The sequence below is a fragment of the Chenopodium album genome, chromosome 8 (assembly GCF_948465745.1).
Source record: "Chenopodium album chromosome 8, dcCheAlbu1.1, whole genome shotgun sequence".
Classification (NCBI taxonomy): Eukaryota; Viridiplantae; Streptophyta; class Magnoliopsida; order Caryophyllales; family Amaranthaceae; genus Chenopodium; species Chenopodium album.
The window spans coordinates 70,472,769-70,492,166 of NC_137841.1; the positions used below are offsets into that span (position 1 = coordinate 70,472,769).

The following is a 19,398-nucleotide window of genomic DNA, read 5'->3' on the forward strand; positions in this document are numbered from 1 at the left end:
TTGGATTGAATTGTTTATGAGATAAGAAAATTAGGAACTGAACTGAACTGAACTGATTGAAGCTAAATTGAACTGAACTGAACTGAAATTAAGCTGAATCCGATTTATTGAAAATTGAAATAAATTGTTTATGAGAGAAGTAAATTAAGAGCTAAACTAAACTGAACTATTTGGAGCTGAGCTGAGCTGAACTAAACTATTTGGAGTTGAGCTGAATTGAACTGAAATTAAGTTAAATAGAACAGGCCCTACCCAAAAATAATAAAATTCAAGTTACGACTCATATAGATACAATAATTTAGCAACGGACCCGAAACCCGAATTGAAAACCAAACTCACATTACAAAAATGTGAAAATAACAGGCCACATTGTTTATGTTAGGCCCAATAGATAGACCCATTTATCTATCTCCATTTTTATTTTTTTTGGAATACAGACTCAAAACCCATCTTCCTTCTCCAGTATTGTATCACCTCCATCAATGGCATCCTTCAGTTCTTTGAAATCTGCGATTTTCGACAGAGAAGAAAGAAAACAGTAAGTACTTTCCATCTCCCTTATCTTTTTCAATCATTCAATTTTTATTTATTTATCTATTAATTAATTTTAATCGTTGCATTTGGATGGATGTTTTTGTTCAGGCATTATCAAGCTCATATCAAAGGCCTCAACGCCTACGATAAACACAAGAAATTCTTAAATGATTATGGTATTATTCTTATACTCACTCCATTTTTAATAATTTTTCTGACATTATTGTATTTTCGAATTAATTTAGGTTTTATGTATTTGGGATTGGATTCAATCGATGTATTTCTGCGATTATTTTGTTGTTGAATTAAGTTAGGTTTTAGGTATTTGGGATTGGAATCAATCGATATTTTATACCGTTATATTTTTGTCGGATTGGATTAGGTTTTAGGTATTTGGGATTGGAATTAATCGACTCAAGAAGCTATAATTAACTTAATTCTAGCTTGAAAACTTCTGAAGAAAAAATTGTTTTTATTTTGCAATATCAATTGGAATCTCTGATTAATGGTTTACAATTAGGTTTTAGGGACAGTAATGTTCTTCTGTAGAAGTTGGGCACCATGACATGTGTACTTAAAGTAGCATTTTTACTTGCCAGATCATGGTGCCCTAAACTAATTGAATGGTGAACAGTCCTCTCCACTAAGGAGGTTGGGGGCTACAATCATTCGTACAACCGTTGCTTACTTGTTGGTAACATTCCCTCCAAAATTTAGTCGTAGGTAATTACGTAGTGCACACAAACTTATTGCCAAGCCAAAAATTTAAGACCATTTATGAAATGGGCTGTAAAGTTTATCTAGACTATTGTATTGCTTGCAACTAGAACCTTCCTTTTTTATTTTCTATAGAAGATCCCAAGGCGGTCAATGGAGAACTGGAGGCCTATTGTGTATTTAAAGATTGAATCTACCTTTTTTCAACCGCTGTGATATTGTTGCCTTGTTGGTATTCGATCAAAGGGAATTTGGGGTCAATGGAAGTCCTAAAGAGGAGAATGGTGATTGCATTTTCATCTTGAAATATGATTTTTACACTGTTGGTCTGTCGGATGCTTCACTTTATTTGTTCATACAAAATGGCCTGAGTTTTATGTTCTTTATTAACTGGATAGCTTCTTTGCTTTGGCGGAATATCGCTTAAAACGAAAGGAATAATTTAGCTGGCCCATGCATCTTATGAACAAGTTCTTAGAATAATGTAAATGCATGCTTGACAAAGGTCCTTCTAAACAGGTGTAATCTGTATATATAGCTCAATACCTGTCAATATGTCATGTGGTGATGGCTCTTTTAATAAACACAAAATAAGGTTCTAGATGTGAATTATGGCTATTATTTTCCACATTGATGATGTATATGAATTGTCTGCATTGTCTTTAGTTTCCACAATGTGAGTTATGGTGATCATAGTTCACATAAAGTTACCCCTCTCCCTCTTTCGTGTATATTTGTTTTTAAGCATAGTAAAAGACTTGTTTTCTCTTGTGCAGTCAAGTATTATGGGAAAGAAAGACCTGCAGATAAGAAGTTATATATTAAAACCGATAACGATGCCCTGAGAGAGGGATATCGGTATGTAATGCTTCTCAATTCTCCTTGTCTTTCTGCAGACTGGTAGCTCAGTGTCTTTCTTCTTAATGGTCCTATTTGATATTTATTTTATGATGCATAATCTCTTTTATCACTGGTGCTTTGTAATTTAGTTTTGTTTAATGGTCCTATTTGATTTTTTTTTTATGATGCATAATCTCTTTTATCACTGGTGCTTTGTGATTTAGTTTTGTTTGGCTTATTGTGATATACTTTATGCAATAAAAATGTTAATAGCTACTCCTTGTGAGCTTTGAATTATTTTCTACTTTCCACAACACTTGTTTGCCTTGTACTCTTTTATTTTTGTGCTTCTAGCTTCCAGCTTTTCTTATTACATTTATTTTTATTGATTCGATGGTATGAGCCTATAATTGTATACAGCATACCGTTTTTAGCTAAATGTAAAAGTCTGGTTTAGAACATAGACACATGGTAAAAGAGACTATACGAAATAATAAAACTAGCCTTACCCGTGTGTGTGTGTGGACTGTGGAAAAATGTAAATCCTGCTATATGCTCACACCAGTGTCCATATCTTCTATGTTATAGACTGAATTCTACTGATTTAATTAAGCACGATTAATATGTAAATCCTGCTATATGCTCACACCAGTGTCCATATCTTCTATGTTATAGACTGAATTCTACTGATTAATTAAGCACGATTAATATTAATTTAAGGCTAAAAGCTTGAACATATGATTGATTAAAGGTTGAATTACATAAGGATAGTCATAACTTGAGGTTATGAATCTCTCAGTAGCTTTAGGCTACAAATCTCTCTAGTAGCTTGAGGCTACAAGTCTCTCAACAGGTTCACTCAATTTCTGCCTAATCTTCCCACTACTCAAACTACCATACTTATACTAAAATGGTCAAGTTGGCCTTAAGGCTAACATGTGATACTAGGCTTATTTAGAAAAGCATAAATAGAACACAAAGAAACTAGCTGCCTTCCTTTGCTTCTCTTCTCCTTAATGGAGTTTGTCTTGTTGCTAAGAAATGCCCCCTGCTGCTGTTGCTTGTTGCTGCCCATGCTTGCTCCTCCCTTTGTGCCTCGTATACACCACTAAAGGTGGTTGACCAGGCTGGGTTTGACCCAAGTTGAGGTTTGACCCCTGATTGGTGTGCGGGTTACTTAGATCCATGACATTCTAGTTCTCACATATTTTATTCTGCTATTTCATTCAGAAGTCAACACCTCCCCAACCCACACACAAGAAAAAGTTGTATCGAAGTTGAGATGGAGCCTTAAGTGAAATGGCTTCAAAACTTTGAAAAAAGGAATATTTAGCATGATTTTGGAAACTTAAGACTTTGCAAGGATGGGTTCTACCTATGATTACCGACTTAGGGTCAAATCTTATGGGGTGAATCCATGAATGTCCACAAAAGATGAGAATGTTCTTTCTCTTGCCTGTGTATGACTGCAGGTATCAGTGGTGATTGACAAGGATTCTTGGTTTTTGGCATCAAGTTGAAATTTAGATTATTTTTTGTTTATTTGTTTACTTATTTTGAGGAGGAAAAGGGTGGAAGCAGGAGGGGTGTTGATGAAATCAAAAATAAAATTCTGCTGTTTTTTTAAGTTATAAAAGGGGGCATATTTCTATATTGAAGAAAAAAAAAATGTATATTTACAGGGATAGGAAATAATAGGATACTGTAAGCTTTTTCACCAGTGAATAAAGTGTTTGGGGGTGATGCAGATCTCAAGGAATGAAAATTGAAGTTGTCATATAATGTGGTTTCTCTTTGACAGGGAAATTTATTGACATCAAAATGTGGTATTCTTTGAGGAAACCTCTGTACGCTATATGCTAAAGTTAAACATTGTTAATTTGTTGCTGCAATGCAGTTTGCTTTTTCCATAGATGTAACTTTTCATAAAACAATGAACATTATAAACATGCTCTCTTGACTATTTGAGGCACTCTTAAATTTATGCTATTTTTAATATAACCATTTTCTTTAATAAAGTGGCCGACTTTCTTAATTCATTTGTGCTACTGTCTTTTTGAGGCTGCATTCTGTGCCACTTACCTTTGGCCATATTTAATAACATAATGTCACAAATTCACAATCAATATGCTGTGATCATATTGCTGAATTTCTTTCTGCATAATTCTTTTCTCTTGTTAAGTTTGGCCTTTTGGTATAAAATCTATTTTCTGGAATTGTTTAAGGTTTATACGCACTGAAGAAGATGACATGGACACAGCTTGGGAGCAAAGGCTGGTCAAGCGGTACTATGATAAGCTCTTTAAAGAGTATCCTTGTCTATGAAGAGATTACTTGATTCCAATTTTACTACATATTTTGAATCATCTTTTGTTGACATTTAGCTTGTAAGACATGTAAATGCATAGATGGTTGTTCACTTGTTTTGTCGAAAGCCTTGACTCATTGTAGATATTGCATAGCTGATATGACAAAATATAAGAGTGGCAAGGTACATGGAGTTGGTAGTAATGTGGTGTACATACTTGGTACCAGTTTCAATGTTCTTTCTGATTACGAATATATTCTCTTTTACAGATTGGCTTGAGGTGGAGAACAGAAAAAGAAGTCATATCTGGAAAAGGTTTATTGAAAATGCTTGTTTACGCTTCTTTCATAACTCCTTATTCCTGAAGAAGTGACTATTAGGAATTTTTCACTGAACCGAAGTTTGTGAAAGTAACCAGTTTTCTTGTTTGTCAGGGCAGTTCATTTGTGGTAACAAGCATTGTGATGAAAAAAATGGGTTAGCTAGCTTTGAGGTGAGTACTTAATTTATCAATGGTTATACGTAGTATAATAATTTGTTCATCATCGAATCCTGTTTTTTAAAGACCTTAATGCACAGTTAAAACATCACTATTTTAATGAGTGGGTTTTTTTCTTGACAAAATTCTCAGATTATCCATGTTTCCCCCTTAAATTAATCAGAATTGCAGATCTCTCTCTCTCTTGTGCATTTTTGTTAAGTTTTTCCTTCAATGTAAACTCTCTTGTGCATATCTCATATTTTTTTGCTTCTTGTCTTTCAGGTAAATTTTTCTTATTTTGAGGCAGGGGAAAGCAAGCAAGCTCTTGTCAAACTAGTAACATGTGAGAGGTTAGTTCCTTGTATGAAGATTCGTTTTGCTTGTGCTTTAAATATGGCAATGCACTTAAATGATTGGTTGACCATGTCAATGTCCTTGGAATGATGCCATAACAAATCATCTTATCAACGCATGCTTCTTATTGGTCTCCTATAAAACTAGCTGTCTCCCTGTTTTTCAAGAAATTCATCAATTAATGCAATTGAAAATTTTGGCTGTGGTCTACCATGCATTAATAGTCATGTAGTTATGGAAGGAGGTTGTACTGGATGTTTTGTGACACTTTTTTATTGTCATTGTAATTTATTTTTTCAAGCTTGTCTTCATTTTACTCCATATAACTGTATGTACTAACTATAGCATACTCTATTTGCTACTGATTTACTCCATATAGGTGTGCAGAAAAGCTCCACTATAGAAGAAATAGAGAAAGGGAGCAGTTAGAAAGGCAACAGAGAGAAGATAAAAAAAGAAACAGGTATTATAGAAGAAACAGTTATCGGTTTTGACCTGTTTTTCTTAAATCTATATGTCTACAGAGGCTGTTTTCAATTTACTATTTCGTACATACAGACATACGACAGTTATTATGAATTTATGAGGTTAACTGATGCAGTTACTTGGATTCTGTTAGGAAAGCACCTAGCAGTGATGAAGAGGTGGATGAGGAAGATAACATTGACCAAAGCATAACAAAGTCAGAACCTAGGGATAAAGAAAGCTCCGGGAGACGAAGGTAATTAAAGTTCTATATGCTTTCATATGTAGTTTCAGTAGCGCAGTTTCTTCTATCTATCATGGGCTGATGGGCATGTATTACTTGGTCTTTGTTATAGGAAAGCACCTAGAAGTGATGAAGAGGTGGATGAGGAAGATAACATAGACCAAGGCAGAACAAAGTCAGAGTCTAGGGATAAAGAAAACTCCAAGAGACGAAGGTAATAAAAAGTTCTATATGATTTCATATGTAATTTTGAAGGAACAATTTCTTCCGTCTCTCATGGGCATATATATCATTTGATTATAGGGAAAGATCTAGCAGCGGTGACACTACTGATGAAGAGGTTGAAAGGAGCAATGATGGAAAGAAAAAAGGTTCGAAACTTGTTGATTTATTATTATTGATTGCTATATCAGCTTTTCCAGTTATTTGCGTCCGGCTTCATAGTTGTCTTGTCATACTCTACACTCAACTGATATATTTCCAACTTGCTATAACGCTGCACAAATCATCTGTTGCTTTGCAACCACATTAGGCAGGCTCAATACTTAGCAGTATGAGGCAACACGTATTAGAAAACCTTGAACTGATGTTAGAAACTGAAGCCAGACCAATAGTATAGCCAGGCCTAAGAAATATACCATCCAGGCATTTCTGCCTGTGATTCATCTTGTTCTTAAGCTTGTCATTTAAGTATCATTTTGTTGTTTGAAATTCATTGCTCGAGTTCCTATTAAACTCACAGGAAAAAGGGCCTTAGTTTCGGGTGCAAATAACGAAGATGATGAAAACTTTGATGAGTTTATGGAGGGAATGTTCCCGTGATGTTCCTGCGGAGTCTGAATTTTACTATTGTAAATTGTAAATATTGTTATAAGGTGTACTGTATTATGTTTTGATTTGTATCATAACCAGTGGACAATTTCTATTGTACAATCATGTACCATGGTGGTTGTGTGCCTGCAAATCATGATTAAAAATCCAATTTTCTCGGAGATTAGATGTAATACATTAAGGGGCTAATTTATGTTTTATGTAGCCATTCCCTTTTAGGCATAAAGCGATGCTTACTTGAGTGCAATTAAGGAATGCTTATGAATGAGTGCTTAAGTGCAAATAAGGAATGCTTATGAATGAATAATGGTTATTGTGTGGTATCGGCGTCATCGGACGTCATCTTGCGGATGTGCACGGTTCCATGAGATAATTAGTGATTAGGTTAACATTAATAAAAGTAGTTGTGACTTTAATTTGTGAGTGGTGGTGTTGACATGACATACGATTGTCACCATCATCAATTAACCTTTGGCCTTGCCATTATTTGTCGATGGATTTATGGATAAGCAAACATTTGCTTGTGGCCTAATCTTAGTCTTTTCCACCACTATGCTCATCTCTTTTATATGCACTTAACACTTAACTCATTTTATATGTGTACTACTGTAACTACTAACTTCGTACATGACATCATCATCTCCAAAAACTAATTTATAAACTAAAATAGTAATGGTTTATGATTAAATATCCATACATGATGGGAAGATGACTGAAATGACCTGAATTTCAACGAAAGTTTTAAGTTCATGAGTTTAACTTCTTATAAGGGGCTTTCTCGAGAATCTAGACTTGATGATTCGTTTGGTAGGTGATTATAGTTGACAGTGATGGTAAAGTTTACTGTATAAATTTGTATGGAAGTGGCATTCATGTTACAATAATGCAATTCAGTTTAAAAGGGGTTAAAATTTAAAAGTAGACAATATTAATGCAATGATAAAGGAAAGGAAAGTACAAACTTAACAGAGAGGTAGTTTAGTAGTTTTCTAGAATTCTGGTATGAGCTGCGAATTGTGACTAAGGGTCTGTTCCGATTGACTGAAATAAGCTGAACTGAACTTGTTGAAGCTGAATTGAACTGAATATTTTATGAGAAAAGGAAATTAAGATGAGAACTAAAGTGAACTGATTAAAGCTGAACTGAAATGAAAATAAGCGGAAGAGAACATAACCTAAGTGACCACCACTTAGCTATCCACTTAGCTAAGGGTGAAAGTAATTCGGATTTTTTTTTTAAATTCGATTTGAATAAATATAAAATATGAATTGCGATTTGGATTCAGCTTGAATTTTTTTTTTAACCGAAAATCGAATTACATTAGCAAACCCAAATATCGCATATCCAAATATGTCTCCAAGCCCCAATAATATAAACTTATAAGAAAAAACCCTAATTCTCATTGTCCCTTTTTAGTTTCCCTCTCATGTAACGTCTCTGCTCTCTCACCCCTTCTGGCCACTCAACATTCAGTTCTTAGGGCCTAAACTGATTTACTGAACTGAAGTGATTGGAGCTGAAATGAAATGAACTGAACTTAATAGTTTATGAGAGAAGGAAATTAGGTTCTTAACTGAACTGATTGAAGATGAACTAAATTGAACTGAAATTAAGTTAAAGAGAACAAGTCCTTAGTCTACAATCCTTGCAAATGGTAGTGCTACCTTGTTGAGTTGCTGCAATGGTGCTAACCTGCTATTAAAACTTATTTGTATATTTCGAAGTTGTTTTTGTCATTTATTATGCTAATAAATTTTTGTTCGGTTTGGATTTAATTTTAAAAGAATATAAAACGTTTTAGATTTGATTAGACCGAATATGAAGTAGTTTGCATCCAATTTGAGAAATTCAAAACCGAACTAATTTAGATTCGTAAACTGAACTTTTACCCCTACACTTAACACGTGCTCTTGATACATACTTTACTTACTCAGTAGTATTGAAGAAGTGTTTTTAGTTATTGGTAGAAATGCTACCTATGTTTGAGACATTACGCCGTCTCCCCGACTACCTTATCTTAACTTGGGCTTGACTCATTATTTTTACTCTGCTTCTAGTGAGACGACAGCTGTGCGTTTGAATTCATCAACACGTGGCACGTTGTTGTATGTGCTAGCCCACCTTAAATGATCATGTATTCCTATGACACGTGGTGCCGTGGCAACCAACTTGATGGGAATAATGTACAATGATTGTACACTTTCTTTGTACTTCCTCCCTTTTACAACACTCTTGCATATTATTTCTATTTAGGTCTTACTATCTTACTCCCTAATATTGTTTTTATACCTTAATTGTATACATGCATATTGGTTGTTACTTCTTCATTACTTCTGTCAAAAGCATGGGAACGTGGTTTTTCTTTATTGTATTTTTTAACAATAAATTATTATAGGGAGAACCCTCACCCTATCACAAGATTAGCTGATTAGGAAAGATGAGGAATCAAACCCCATCGCTTCTCCTCCATCTCCTAAATCCTCGGTTTTTTATTTTTTTTAATTGTATAACATATATGTGGATTATAAGTTTGTTACTTTCAAAGTGTTTAATTTCCTAATTCGAGTCAAGTTAAGATGTGTAGGATTTTGGCTTGATAGGGTAGTTTTTATTTTTTTAAAAAAATAAAATAAAATTATGTGGTGTCTAAAGTATACAACACCACCAATATACATGCATTACTATATACTTGAAAAGGTAATCTTAACATAATAAAGAATAGTCAGAGGTAACACATAGTCATTTAAAAAAATTGTTTATTACATTAATACTATAATAAGTTGAAAAGGTTTAGTGATGATCTAAAGTCTAAATCATGAGAGCAATATTGGTAGCACTACTTTTAAGAAAATTCAATATAGGTAGGTTCGTTGTATGCTGTAAATATTCACAATTTTTCATTATTTATCTCAATCTCAGAGTTGGGACTTTGGGTGCCATTGTCGTTTTCCTCCTTATTAAATTTATAATCTACTATAGGTTCTTGTAGAGTTGTAGTTTGTATAATTTTTTTTTTTTTTTTTTGACAAAGGATACAAACAACTACATATTAATATTAAAACAAATCAAGTGAATTGCCGCTTCTCTAGCAATTTGGTGAGCTCTGTGGACGCGATCCGCCTTATGAATACCACATACCCGGAAGCGTGACGCAGGTTGCAAAATTCTCCGAATAAGCCATTTATAAGCGATGTTACCCTGACCCTCTCCACGAAGCACGGAGACAAGATTATATGAATCAGTAAAAACCGTAAGAGACAGAACCCCACAATCTAAAGCCCATTGAAGCCCATACAAGCAAGCTAATGCCTCCGCCTGTAAAGGAGAGGAGCAAACCCCGTAGTTGCTACCTCCAGTAATCCGATCATCCAGCGGATCCTCATTATCCATGCACCAACCCATTCCAGCTTGTAGAGAATCTTTAAACCAGGAGCCGTCTATTTGAAGAGAAACTAAACTCCTCTCATGGGGGTGCAGGCCAAGCTGAGCCCTGTAAAACCCAGGCGGAAAAGAGGCACCACCATTAGCCTCCGCAATAACAGGAATGCTATTAGAGTTGACAAAGATAGAATGATTCTCCATGACCTCCGCAAACATCGAATCAAAAGGCCGAGACGCCGATGATTCCCTAAAGACTCTAGAATTACGACATAACCACAAGGTCCAAAGCGTACCGATGAAGGTACCTAAGCGAGTACTTGAAGGGCCATCCTGACTCATAAAAAGTCGGATATATTCTTGGATCCAATCTGAGAGAGAAAGGTCTCCATTAAATTTTGAGCGAATGCCAAGGCATCCACCCCTCCAAATCGATCGCGCATTACTGCACATCCTGAAAAGGTGTTGTAAATCCTCTGGTTCCGTACTACAAAGGTCACAGAAAACATCTTGAATCGGAACTCCTCTGTGATTGAGTTCAACCTTGACCGCTAGAGCACGATGTAACAACTTCCATAAGAACAACTTCCATTTAGATTGCAACTGAAGAGACCAAAGAACCTTCCAAAAGGAGTCAGTAGCAGAAGGTGTAGAAGAAGGAGAAAGCTGTTATTGAAGCATTGCATAGCCATTCTTAATCGAGTACTTTCCAGCAGGGGTACCCGCCCAGTAACAGAAATCATCTTGAGTAGTATCAGGGAGCTCCATTGCTAGGATAGCAGAAGCATCCGCAGGAACAAACAAATCAACAATTTTAGTATCATCCCATCCCATCGTTTGATGGTTGATGAAAAAACTGACAGTATGTGGGGCGCCATTTGGCAGAGGAATTCCAGGTTTGAACTCTGGAATGCCCCCATTGACCCACTTAGCAGAGCCAGCTAGAGTAGATTGACCGTTTCCAATTTTCCAACTACAACCCTGTTTCAAAAGAGTGTCCGCCTTTAGTAACCCCCGAAGGCCAAAAGAATACCGACCAGAGTACCGAGGCCGAGTGCTATCTATGTTGGACAGAAATGTTGTGCGAGCACCGAAGACTCTGGCGACTAGAAGTTGCGGGTTGGTAACGATTCTCCATACCTGTTTCATTAAAAACGCCTTATTTAAGGAAGACAAGCAGCGAATACCCAAGCCCCCCAATTCGCGAGGAAGATGCATGGTATCCTTGTTTACCCAGTGCATGCCTTTGTTGTCCGAGTGTGCCCAAAAGAAGCGCATGAGCAAGGAATCAATTTTCCCTGCTACAGAAATTGACAACTCATAGCAAGCAAGCACATGGGATGCCATTGCAACAAGGATTGAGTTTGTATAATTGTATGAACACTTTTAGTCCCTTTTGATTTTTATTTATTTATTTTTAATAAGAAAACTCCTTTTGATTTTAAATACCGCTGGATATATAATAGAGTTACATATATTATTTAATTCTATTGGTTTTAGTGTATAGAACTTAAAATTTACTATAATAAATTTTTTTTGTAAGAGTTCAAAATTACGATAATTTGGATGAAATCCATCTCTTCGAAACACCGCTTAAAATGATTAAAAGGGTATGTCGTATGTGTATAAGATAATAAATGTTCTTTAATTGTGTTATTTGTATACGTTTACATGACTATAATGTATTCGAATAGCTTTGACATCTCTCATCATTGTATTTTATTAAAATTATTATAATCAATAAAAGTGAAGTCAAATAAAGGGTTAAAATAAGAAACTAACTATGGGTAATAAATGTGTAATTATCGGACATATTAGTACGGAGTAGCAAGGTGATAAGTGATACCGTTCGCAAGTAATATGGATAAGAAGCCAACAATAGCTTGATAAGACTCTTACGATTTTACCTCATATTCTAGAGTTTTAGGGTTTTAATACTATCAAATGAGGGTATTTAGGGTAGTGTTTGACTAGCAAATACTAATTACTCTCCTCTATTTTAAAGTGTTTAACCTAAATATTAAACCAATAAAATTGTAAGGGTTGATGTCTGATCAAGACCCTCCATAATTCCTTATCATTAAGATAGTGACAAAACACTTAAAAATGATACGGGTGTAATACGGATGACTAAGCACTTAAAATAAAAATGAAATGCAAGAAGAAGATTATAGAAAATTGGTTAAAAAGGACAGCAAGGGCATAGAACAACTCTTGCGTGTACACCAAAAAAAAAAAAAAAAAAAAAAAAAAAAAAAAAAAAAACCAATTATTATTTACTCATCCATCTATTTATCTATTATTTTAATTAATAATAGAGTGAATAAAAACAAAAATAAAAAAAAAGGAAAAAGAAAAAGGGGTTAATATCTGGCAGAAGAGCAATTTGTGTGTATGAATCTGAATTCTGAAAACAATAAGCAAGTTGATAGTTTCTCCGATGTTGGTGGTGTTGTCTCTCTTAAGGATGCAAAGTTACCCAACACATCACTCTTAATTCTTCACTTCCCTTTTTATCTTTATCTTCTTCTTCTTCCTTTTCTTTCTCTCTGTTTTCTGGGAATTCTCCAACTTCTTCTGCTTTCTTCAGTCCCACCTGTAAGCTCTTTCTCTCTCTTTTCTTACTCTTGACTTTTGTTTACTAACTACTGTTTTTCTTTTACTTTTCTTCCTTTTTTCTGGGGTTTGATCCCAATTTCTGTTATTATAATCCCTTGATTATTCTATTTTTCTGCTTACTTTTTAGGATTGTTTTCTGAATTTTATTTATGGGTTATGTAATTTCTTATTCAATTAATTCATGGAACAAGTTCTACTCTTTTTTTTTTTTTTTCAATGTTTTGTTCTTCAGATTAACATGGTGTAGTTGGTAGGTAAGGATTTTGGAAATTTGTTTGATGCCCTATTGTGATTAATCATCTAATTATTAATTAACTAGATTTGATTTTGCTTTCTCTGATTTCTTCTGTTGTAATTTGAATCTTGCTGATTTTCATGTTTAGGGATTTAATTACAGCAAGGAACTACTATAAATTATTGACTTTTTTAGGTTATCCATTTGATATGTAACATGTTAAAGTTCCTAGCTTTCTTTCTGCTAATTTTTTTTAGAAAACTATTACTATTGTTGAAATTAATTTAGGATTTTATCTTGACTTTTTCAGGACATTATTTTCTGAGTTGCTTTTAGTTTTACTGATCATAAAGTCTGTAGATCTTGAGTTTAGAAAGTATTGGGTAACCTAATTTGGGGAGATATAATGCCCTCTAATGCTGGAAATGTGGAAGATCGGTTCCAAGTCGATGGAGGAGGCAAACCTCAAAACATGTTTGGACAGCCATGGTGGCGCGGTCTGAATAACAATGGTGTCTCTCCTACTTCAGCTTCGAATGATTCTTCCACTCGATCGTCTAGTGGGGAGCCAGTAAATGGTTCTTCCTTGGCTGGCCCTTTTTCATTGCAAATCAATGGGATGCAGGACACTGGAGCTAGTGTTTATAGAGAGATCCACACTGCATTGGCCCCTCAATCGGGTATGCATCTATTTTTCTACGCGTGCTGTGATACTTAGTTGTCTTTTTTTTAATCTTGTTCCAAGAGTATATTGTAGTGATCTTATGATGTTTGTTGCCATCTTTACATATTGATAGTAGGATGGATGTGGATAAGATCATATCGATAGGATGATGTGAATAAGGTTTTATTGAATATAATGACTGCAGTTGTACAGTATTCTGAAGTAACAATATTGCCATGTGAAGCAGCCTAAAACTTAAGAGAAATAACACTTGAATTTTGCATATAACTCGAAATCTCCTTTGTTTTCTCTATTAAGAGGGGGCTGAAAGCAGGGGGGTGGGGGTGGGGACTGCTATTGAGGGCTCCTTTACTTTTTGCATCCTATCATTGGGAGCAGATGAGTTGGATTTTGTGTTGTATTAAATTTCAATGGGAGTGGGGTGTGGTGGAATAAATTTGATGTGCATTTTTCAATGTAGATGGGAGAAACATTTTTAGTGCTTAAGATTTCCTTTTGCTTTGTCTTATGGGAGGTACTTACACGTTTTATTATTTTTTGTTTTAAGAAGCAGAGAGGGATAACACACAAGAGACCAAACAAGTGCCATCTTCAATGCCACAAAATCTTGGAGAACAGTCGAATCCTCAAATGGAATTTGTTGGCCATTCAATTGTAAGAATCTCACCCTAAGTTCCTCTAAAGATTGACTTGTGAACCTGTGTAGGAGTTCACTATGATTATGTTGGTCTGTCCTGATAAACTAGATGATTATGGCTGTATGATAATGTTGGTGTTAATTGTAGAATTTGGGTCACAAATATCTGATTTATGTTTGAACCCTTTTACTTTGGCAGGCTATGACATCATACCCATTCCAGGATCCAACTTATGCTGGAGCTATGTCTTACGCTCAAGTACAACAGGTATGTTTGGAAGTGTTTTATGCCCATCGACAACTGTGACCTTGCCTCTTGGGTCTGTTTTTAGATTTTGAGTTGTATTATGCCGAATTATGGTTATTTATATTTTGGCATTAGGACTTGAGTTGAGAATATGATTTTTCTTGTGAATTTTAAATAGCCTTTTGGCTTGTGTGGCATGCAAACTTAAACTGGAAAAAAGTTATTATTACGGAGTAATTTTTTATTTTTAATTTTTTAAATTAAATACTTTGTAAAAGATATTAAGGTTTTGTCCTTCACCTTATTTCCGCTTATTTCACGAAATATAAGTTCAAATAAGTTCTGTTCTGCTAATGGTTATTAAGGGATTACCTTATTTCTACTTACAAAGTAAGTACATATAAGATAAGTTTTGTTAATTCAATTAAGTTAAGTAAAAAACAGTTCAAATTAGTTATTTCAGGTAAGAGGGTGAATTAGCACTCTAAATCATAAGAAATCTGAAAGTAATATCATTAGACATATACCTATTGAAATAGAGATTACACTAAAATATCAAAAAGCATAAAAAGGAAAAGGTCAAAGGAGGTGACATGTGGTGCCATGGGTTGGGTTTTTAAATACTAGGCATAGAAGTTTATATGATTGGCTTTATGACCTCTTATCTACTTTGGCTGAGGTTAACAAGAAGGATAATTTATGTAGTATAGGTGTATAATTTGTTAATTTTCTGTTTTGAAAAGGTTATATGGATTATTGAATGATAGGTAAACCAGGTTGTCCCCTTTTTTATGGTATGTACAATCACTTAATGTGTGGAAATACCTCAGTAAATATTCTCTTTTCCACTCGTATTATCTTAGGTGATTCCTCAACTGTATGGATTGCACCAGAGTAGGATGCCTCTGCCCCTTGCAATGGAGGAAGAACCTGTTTATGTTAACGCAAAGCAGTATCATGGAATTCTAAGGCGCAGGCAGTCACGTGCTAAAGCTGAGTTGGAAAAGAAAGTTATCAAAGCTAGGAAGGTACGTGTGCTTTCACATATATATAGTTACAATCAATTTACTTATATTTTACTGCTGCATTTGACTTTTGCTTCTTTCTCTCAATTTGTTTTTGTTGGGGCATAGGAAGGCCGAGAACAGGCTCAGTGTCAGGAGACTAGACCTGTACTGTCTAGTCTCTCATCTACTTTTGGTTAACTAATTGATGAAATCTTCACATAATTTTGCTCGTCTACTTTATTCCTTTTACTGAATCGTCCTTCATAATGTGATATTGCAGTTTGGTTTTCTGTTGTCTGAAATAGTTGTCAATGTTGTCATCTTCTCATGTGGCTATGAGCCTATGACTCACATTAATTGATAGTTGGACTTTCTTGGTAATTGTAGGAATATGATTAACATAGTTTCCTGTTTCTTAATCTGAAGGTTTTTATCATCATTTGCTCCTCTAAATCCATTTTTGTTTGATCATATGTCATCACTAAACCTATATGTTACAGCCCTTTGCATGCAGTGTAGTGCGTTTTCATTATATTGGATTCACTCCCCAACTTAATTAAAGGATGCTGCTTGATTACAAAGAAAAATATTGATGGTATTGAGGATTTGGACATTAGAATATACGGAAGTTGTATCCTGATTATACTCCCTCCATTAAATTTTTTACGCAATAAGCTTGTAACTACCCATTTTCATCTCCACTATAGTTGAACTCAGGCTTTAAAGTTAGGCTATATCTCCTGCTCCATATTGCTTCATTAATGATGAACAGATTGGCTTTCTTTGAAGCTGATTTTATGTACTTAAGTTCCGGGGATGATTCATCATCAAGAGAAGGATGGGTTTGGGGTGATTCAAGCAAATGTGGTGAGAACCTTTCCACAGTTAGGAAATTTATCTGCTGAAATTGGATGGGATTCTTCCCAAACTTCAAGCAGAATCTTTCAGACACTTAGCACACCTATTTGACACTAGATCTTAGACTCTTTGCCTAAACAAAGGTTATTGTATCTCTGAGGCCCTCTCCATAAGCTGATGAACTTTTTCACATCTCCTAAAAGCATCCTGGGGTCTAAAGGATCCACACATGATGTCATACTGAACCCAAAATACCATTTCAAGGCTTTATGATGGAGATATTATAGAAATGCTTGTCATCCTCGTTGCTTTTACTGTTTTCTTTTCATCATTATGAAATAATTGTCAGTCTATTTTTTTTTTTTTTAAATTCTGGTTTTCCTGCTGTATTTTGTCAAGTTTGGAGATGGTTTCACCAAGACATGATTTACTTCACAACTTCATGTATGACATTGGAAGTGTTGTTTCTCAGATTTTAATGCATGATATGCATGCTTTAAACCCCTCGCACATAGTAATGTGTTTGCCTTGATCAATCAAATATCATGGGCATTGCATTGCAGCTACTTTGGTTTCCATTGTTATACGCATTATTAGACATAGAATTAGTTCTTTGTTCTTTGATAGGGAGATAGGTAAATATGCAATCGATGTACTATTATACATAGAATTAATTGTTTTTTAGGGAGTAAATTAGGTAGTCAGGATAGAGAAAGGTTTTTGCTATAGTAAATGAGATGAATATTTTGCTTGTCTTGGCGTTGACGAGGCCTGCTAGCTGTGGTTACTAGCTTAGGTGTGGGCGGGGGCTCCTTCCTAGAAGGTTTGCCAACCACTCTCATTTACTTAAGGTTGGCTTGGGTTGAGCTCTTTTCTATGAGATTCACAAATGTTTTGATGTGCTTCTTTTTGTGGTATTTTTCTTACTGAGGTCATTTAATTTCTGACTTTACTGTTGTATTTCCGTCTCTTCTGCTAACTAGCGCAATTTACTTTTACTCACTTTTCCCCATCATATATTTATGCTGCTTCGTAGTTGATGCAAGCTTTTGTCTTGGTTTTGGATGGATTAATTTTGATCTTTATTTTTGGGGCCTTTTTTTACAGCCATACCTTCATGAATCTCGTCATGTACATGCTTTGCGAAGGGCTAGAGGTGCTGGAGGCCGTTTTCTCAATACAAAGAAGCTTGATGGCAACGATGCCAATAATGCTGCATCAAAAGCAAATGCAAATACAGCAACCAACCTTCAAATATGTTCCTCTGGTTCAGCACGTGCTGAACACTTGTCCACAACCTATTGTGCAAATGCAGGTTCTTCTTGGAACCAGCAAGAATCGAGAGGTTTGATGATTTCAGACATACACAAAGCGGATTCACATTCTAGTGGCAGCACTAATGTTCACGGTCTTTCATCAACATACCTATCATTTTCTGGTGCAAATGAAGAAAGAAACAACTATGGTCAGGGAGGAATGAAGGTGAATGGGGCTGTTTCTGTCAAGTAGGATCCACTTTATGCTTGAAGGGACGGCTGCCTCCTTATCGTCTGGTACTTACATTATACTAAAATTAACGTTTTTCATTTCATAGTCCTTCAGATATTTGTCTGACTGACTTTACTTAACAAGTTTTCCTGGAAAACTAAATTTCATTTGCCTTTTGACATGTGAATAGTCGCAGTTTCAATTTTGTTGGCTGTTTATTTATAGGGAACAATTGCTTCTACTTCTGAACTCGGTAGTTGTGGGAACTTGAGGATGAAACCCTTAGAGCAATTATGTTTTGTTTGACTTGATTTCTGTCGCGATGCAGGTTATGCAAGCAGTATTGGGCCCATTCAATCATGGAGGACAGTTCAGTAACCCTTCCAAGTATGTGGAGTCCCAGGCAACTCATTCTTGGCTTTGGTTTATGTGGTTTACCCGGGTCGGGATGGAGGAGGAAATACAGGGTAGTAGGACTATGTTGTAATTTGCCTGCTCCTATTTATCCTCCTCTTACAATCAACTTATCTATTGTGTATAATGTACTGAACTAATCTTGTAGAATTTTAAAGGATTGGCATTTCAAATTGTGCGTGGATCTATTGTTTAAACTATGAAGGATTCGATGAAACAATAATGGATAATGGTGTGCCTCTCTTATAGGTTTTCTGGATGTGTTCCTTTGTTGGAGTTAGTATAGCACTGTGTATATATATAGTTAAATGGAGCATGGACAAGCGAGACAATTACGGTCTAGGAGGTGTTTTAAAAGCTTTTAGTGATCATATTCTTGTTATTGATCCTCCCTATTTTTCTGGTCATTTATTTATAAATTTTAGTGGTGTATATATCGTCTGCCTTGGTCCATATTTCACTGAAACTCAACAAAGGAGGAATTTCACGTTGCAAAATGTACAAATTTTTTTGAAAGGTAATGTTGTAAAATCAAAGTAATTTCTTAAGATAAATATATTTCCGTTTGTTGGATATCTAAGGATGCTCTTTTCATGTATCTCAACTTATGATTTTATTGGTATTCAATGAAATTAAGTTTCCCTAATACCTAGTATTAGTTTCAGTAATTTTGGTTGGCACAAACCAAATAAAGCATAACCTTATAAGTATGTTTTGAACTTGTAAGAGTTTATTACTACCAAATACTACTTCCATTTTTTTTAGTTGACACATTTTGACTTTAGCACTTTTCATACACCTCCCTTTGACCGTATTTTGTGCTTTATACGTAATGGAAAATATAGCCATGTGGGATCTTGTTACATTCGTCACGTTATATACTTTCAAAATATCAACTTTTCATAATTTTTGCTTATCGATAATTAAAGATATTAATGATTGAATAAGTGCATTGGCTAACGTGACTAAAGAAACGTGTCAACTAAAAAGAAATGGAGGAAGTAGTAAATACTAACTTCATTCCTTGCTCTATGTTTTCTTATTGAGGTGTTTCA

At 35.0% G+C, this 19,398-nt stretch overlaps 2 protein-coding genes across 5 annotated transcripts; both read left to right on the forward strand.

The window, feature by feature from the left end:
* The first annotated feature begins 427 nt into the window (after window positions 1-427).
* LOC145556471 (uncharacterized) lies at window positions 428-7,042 on the forward strand. Of its 2 annotated transcripts, none has more exons than XM_081618122.1 (13): window positions 428-538; window positions 643-710; window positions 2,028-2,109; window positions 4,317-4,400; window positions 4,543-4,582; window positions 4,669-4,714; window positions 4,834-4,892; window positions 5,163-5,230; window positions 5,614-5,697; window positions 5,836-5,955; window positions 6,056-6,157; window positions 6,247-6,314; window positions 6,686-7,042. In XM_081618122.1, the coding sequence occupies exons 1-13, from the start codon at window positions 483-485 to the stop codon at window positions 6,763-6,765; spliced, it is 957 nt and encodes a 318-aa protein (XP_081474248.1). In that variant the 5' UTR covers window positions 428-482; the 3' UTR covers window positions 6,766-7,042. The 2 variants fall into 2 exon arrangements, with proteins under 2 accessions (XP_081474248.1, XP_081474249.1); XM_081618123.1 differs by having other exon boundaries at window positions 5,854-5,955.
* A 5,467-nt stretch (window positions 7,043-12,509) lies between these two features.
* Window positions 12,510-18,700, forward strand: LOC145556473 (nuclear transcription factor Y subunit A-1-like). Of its 3 annotated transcripts, none has more exons than XM_081618124.1 (7): window positions 12,510-12,751; window positions 13,318-13,687; window positions 14,240-14,346; window positions 14,529-14,597; window positions 15,440-15,604; window positions 17,549-17,994; window positions 18,258-18,700. In XM_081618124.1, the coding sequence occupies exons 2-6, from the start codon at window positions 13,414-13,416 to the stop codon at window positions 17,948-17,950; spliced, it is 1,017 nt and encodes a 338-aa protein (XP_081474250.1). In that variant the 5' UTR covers window positions 12,510-12,751; window positions 13,318-13,413; the 3' UTR covers window positions 17,951-17,994; window positions 18,258-18,700. The 3 variants fall into 3 exon arrangements, with proteins under 3 accessions (XP_081474250.1, XP_081474251.1, XP_081474252.1); XM_081618125.1 differs by having other exon boundaries at window positions 14,243-14,346; XM_081618126.1 differs by having other exon boundaries at window positions 14,246-14,346.
* The last annotated feature ends 698 nt before the right edge of the window (window positions 18,701-19,398 follow it).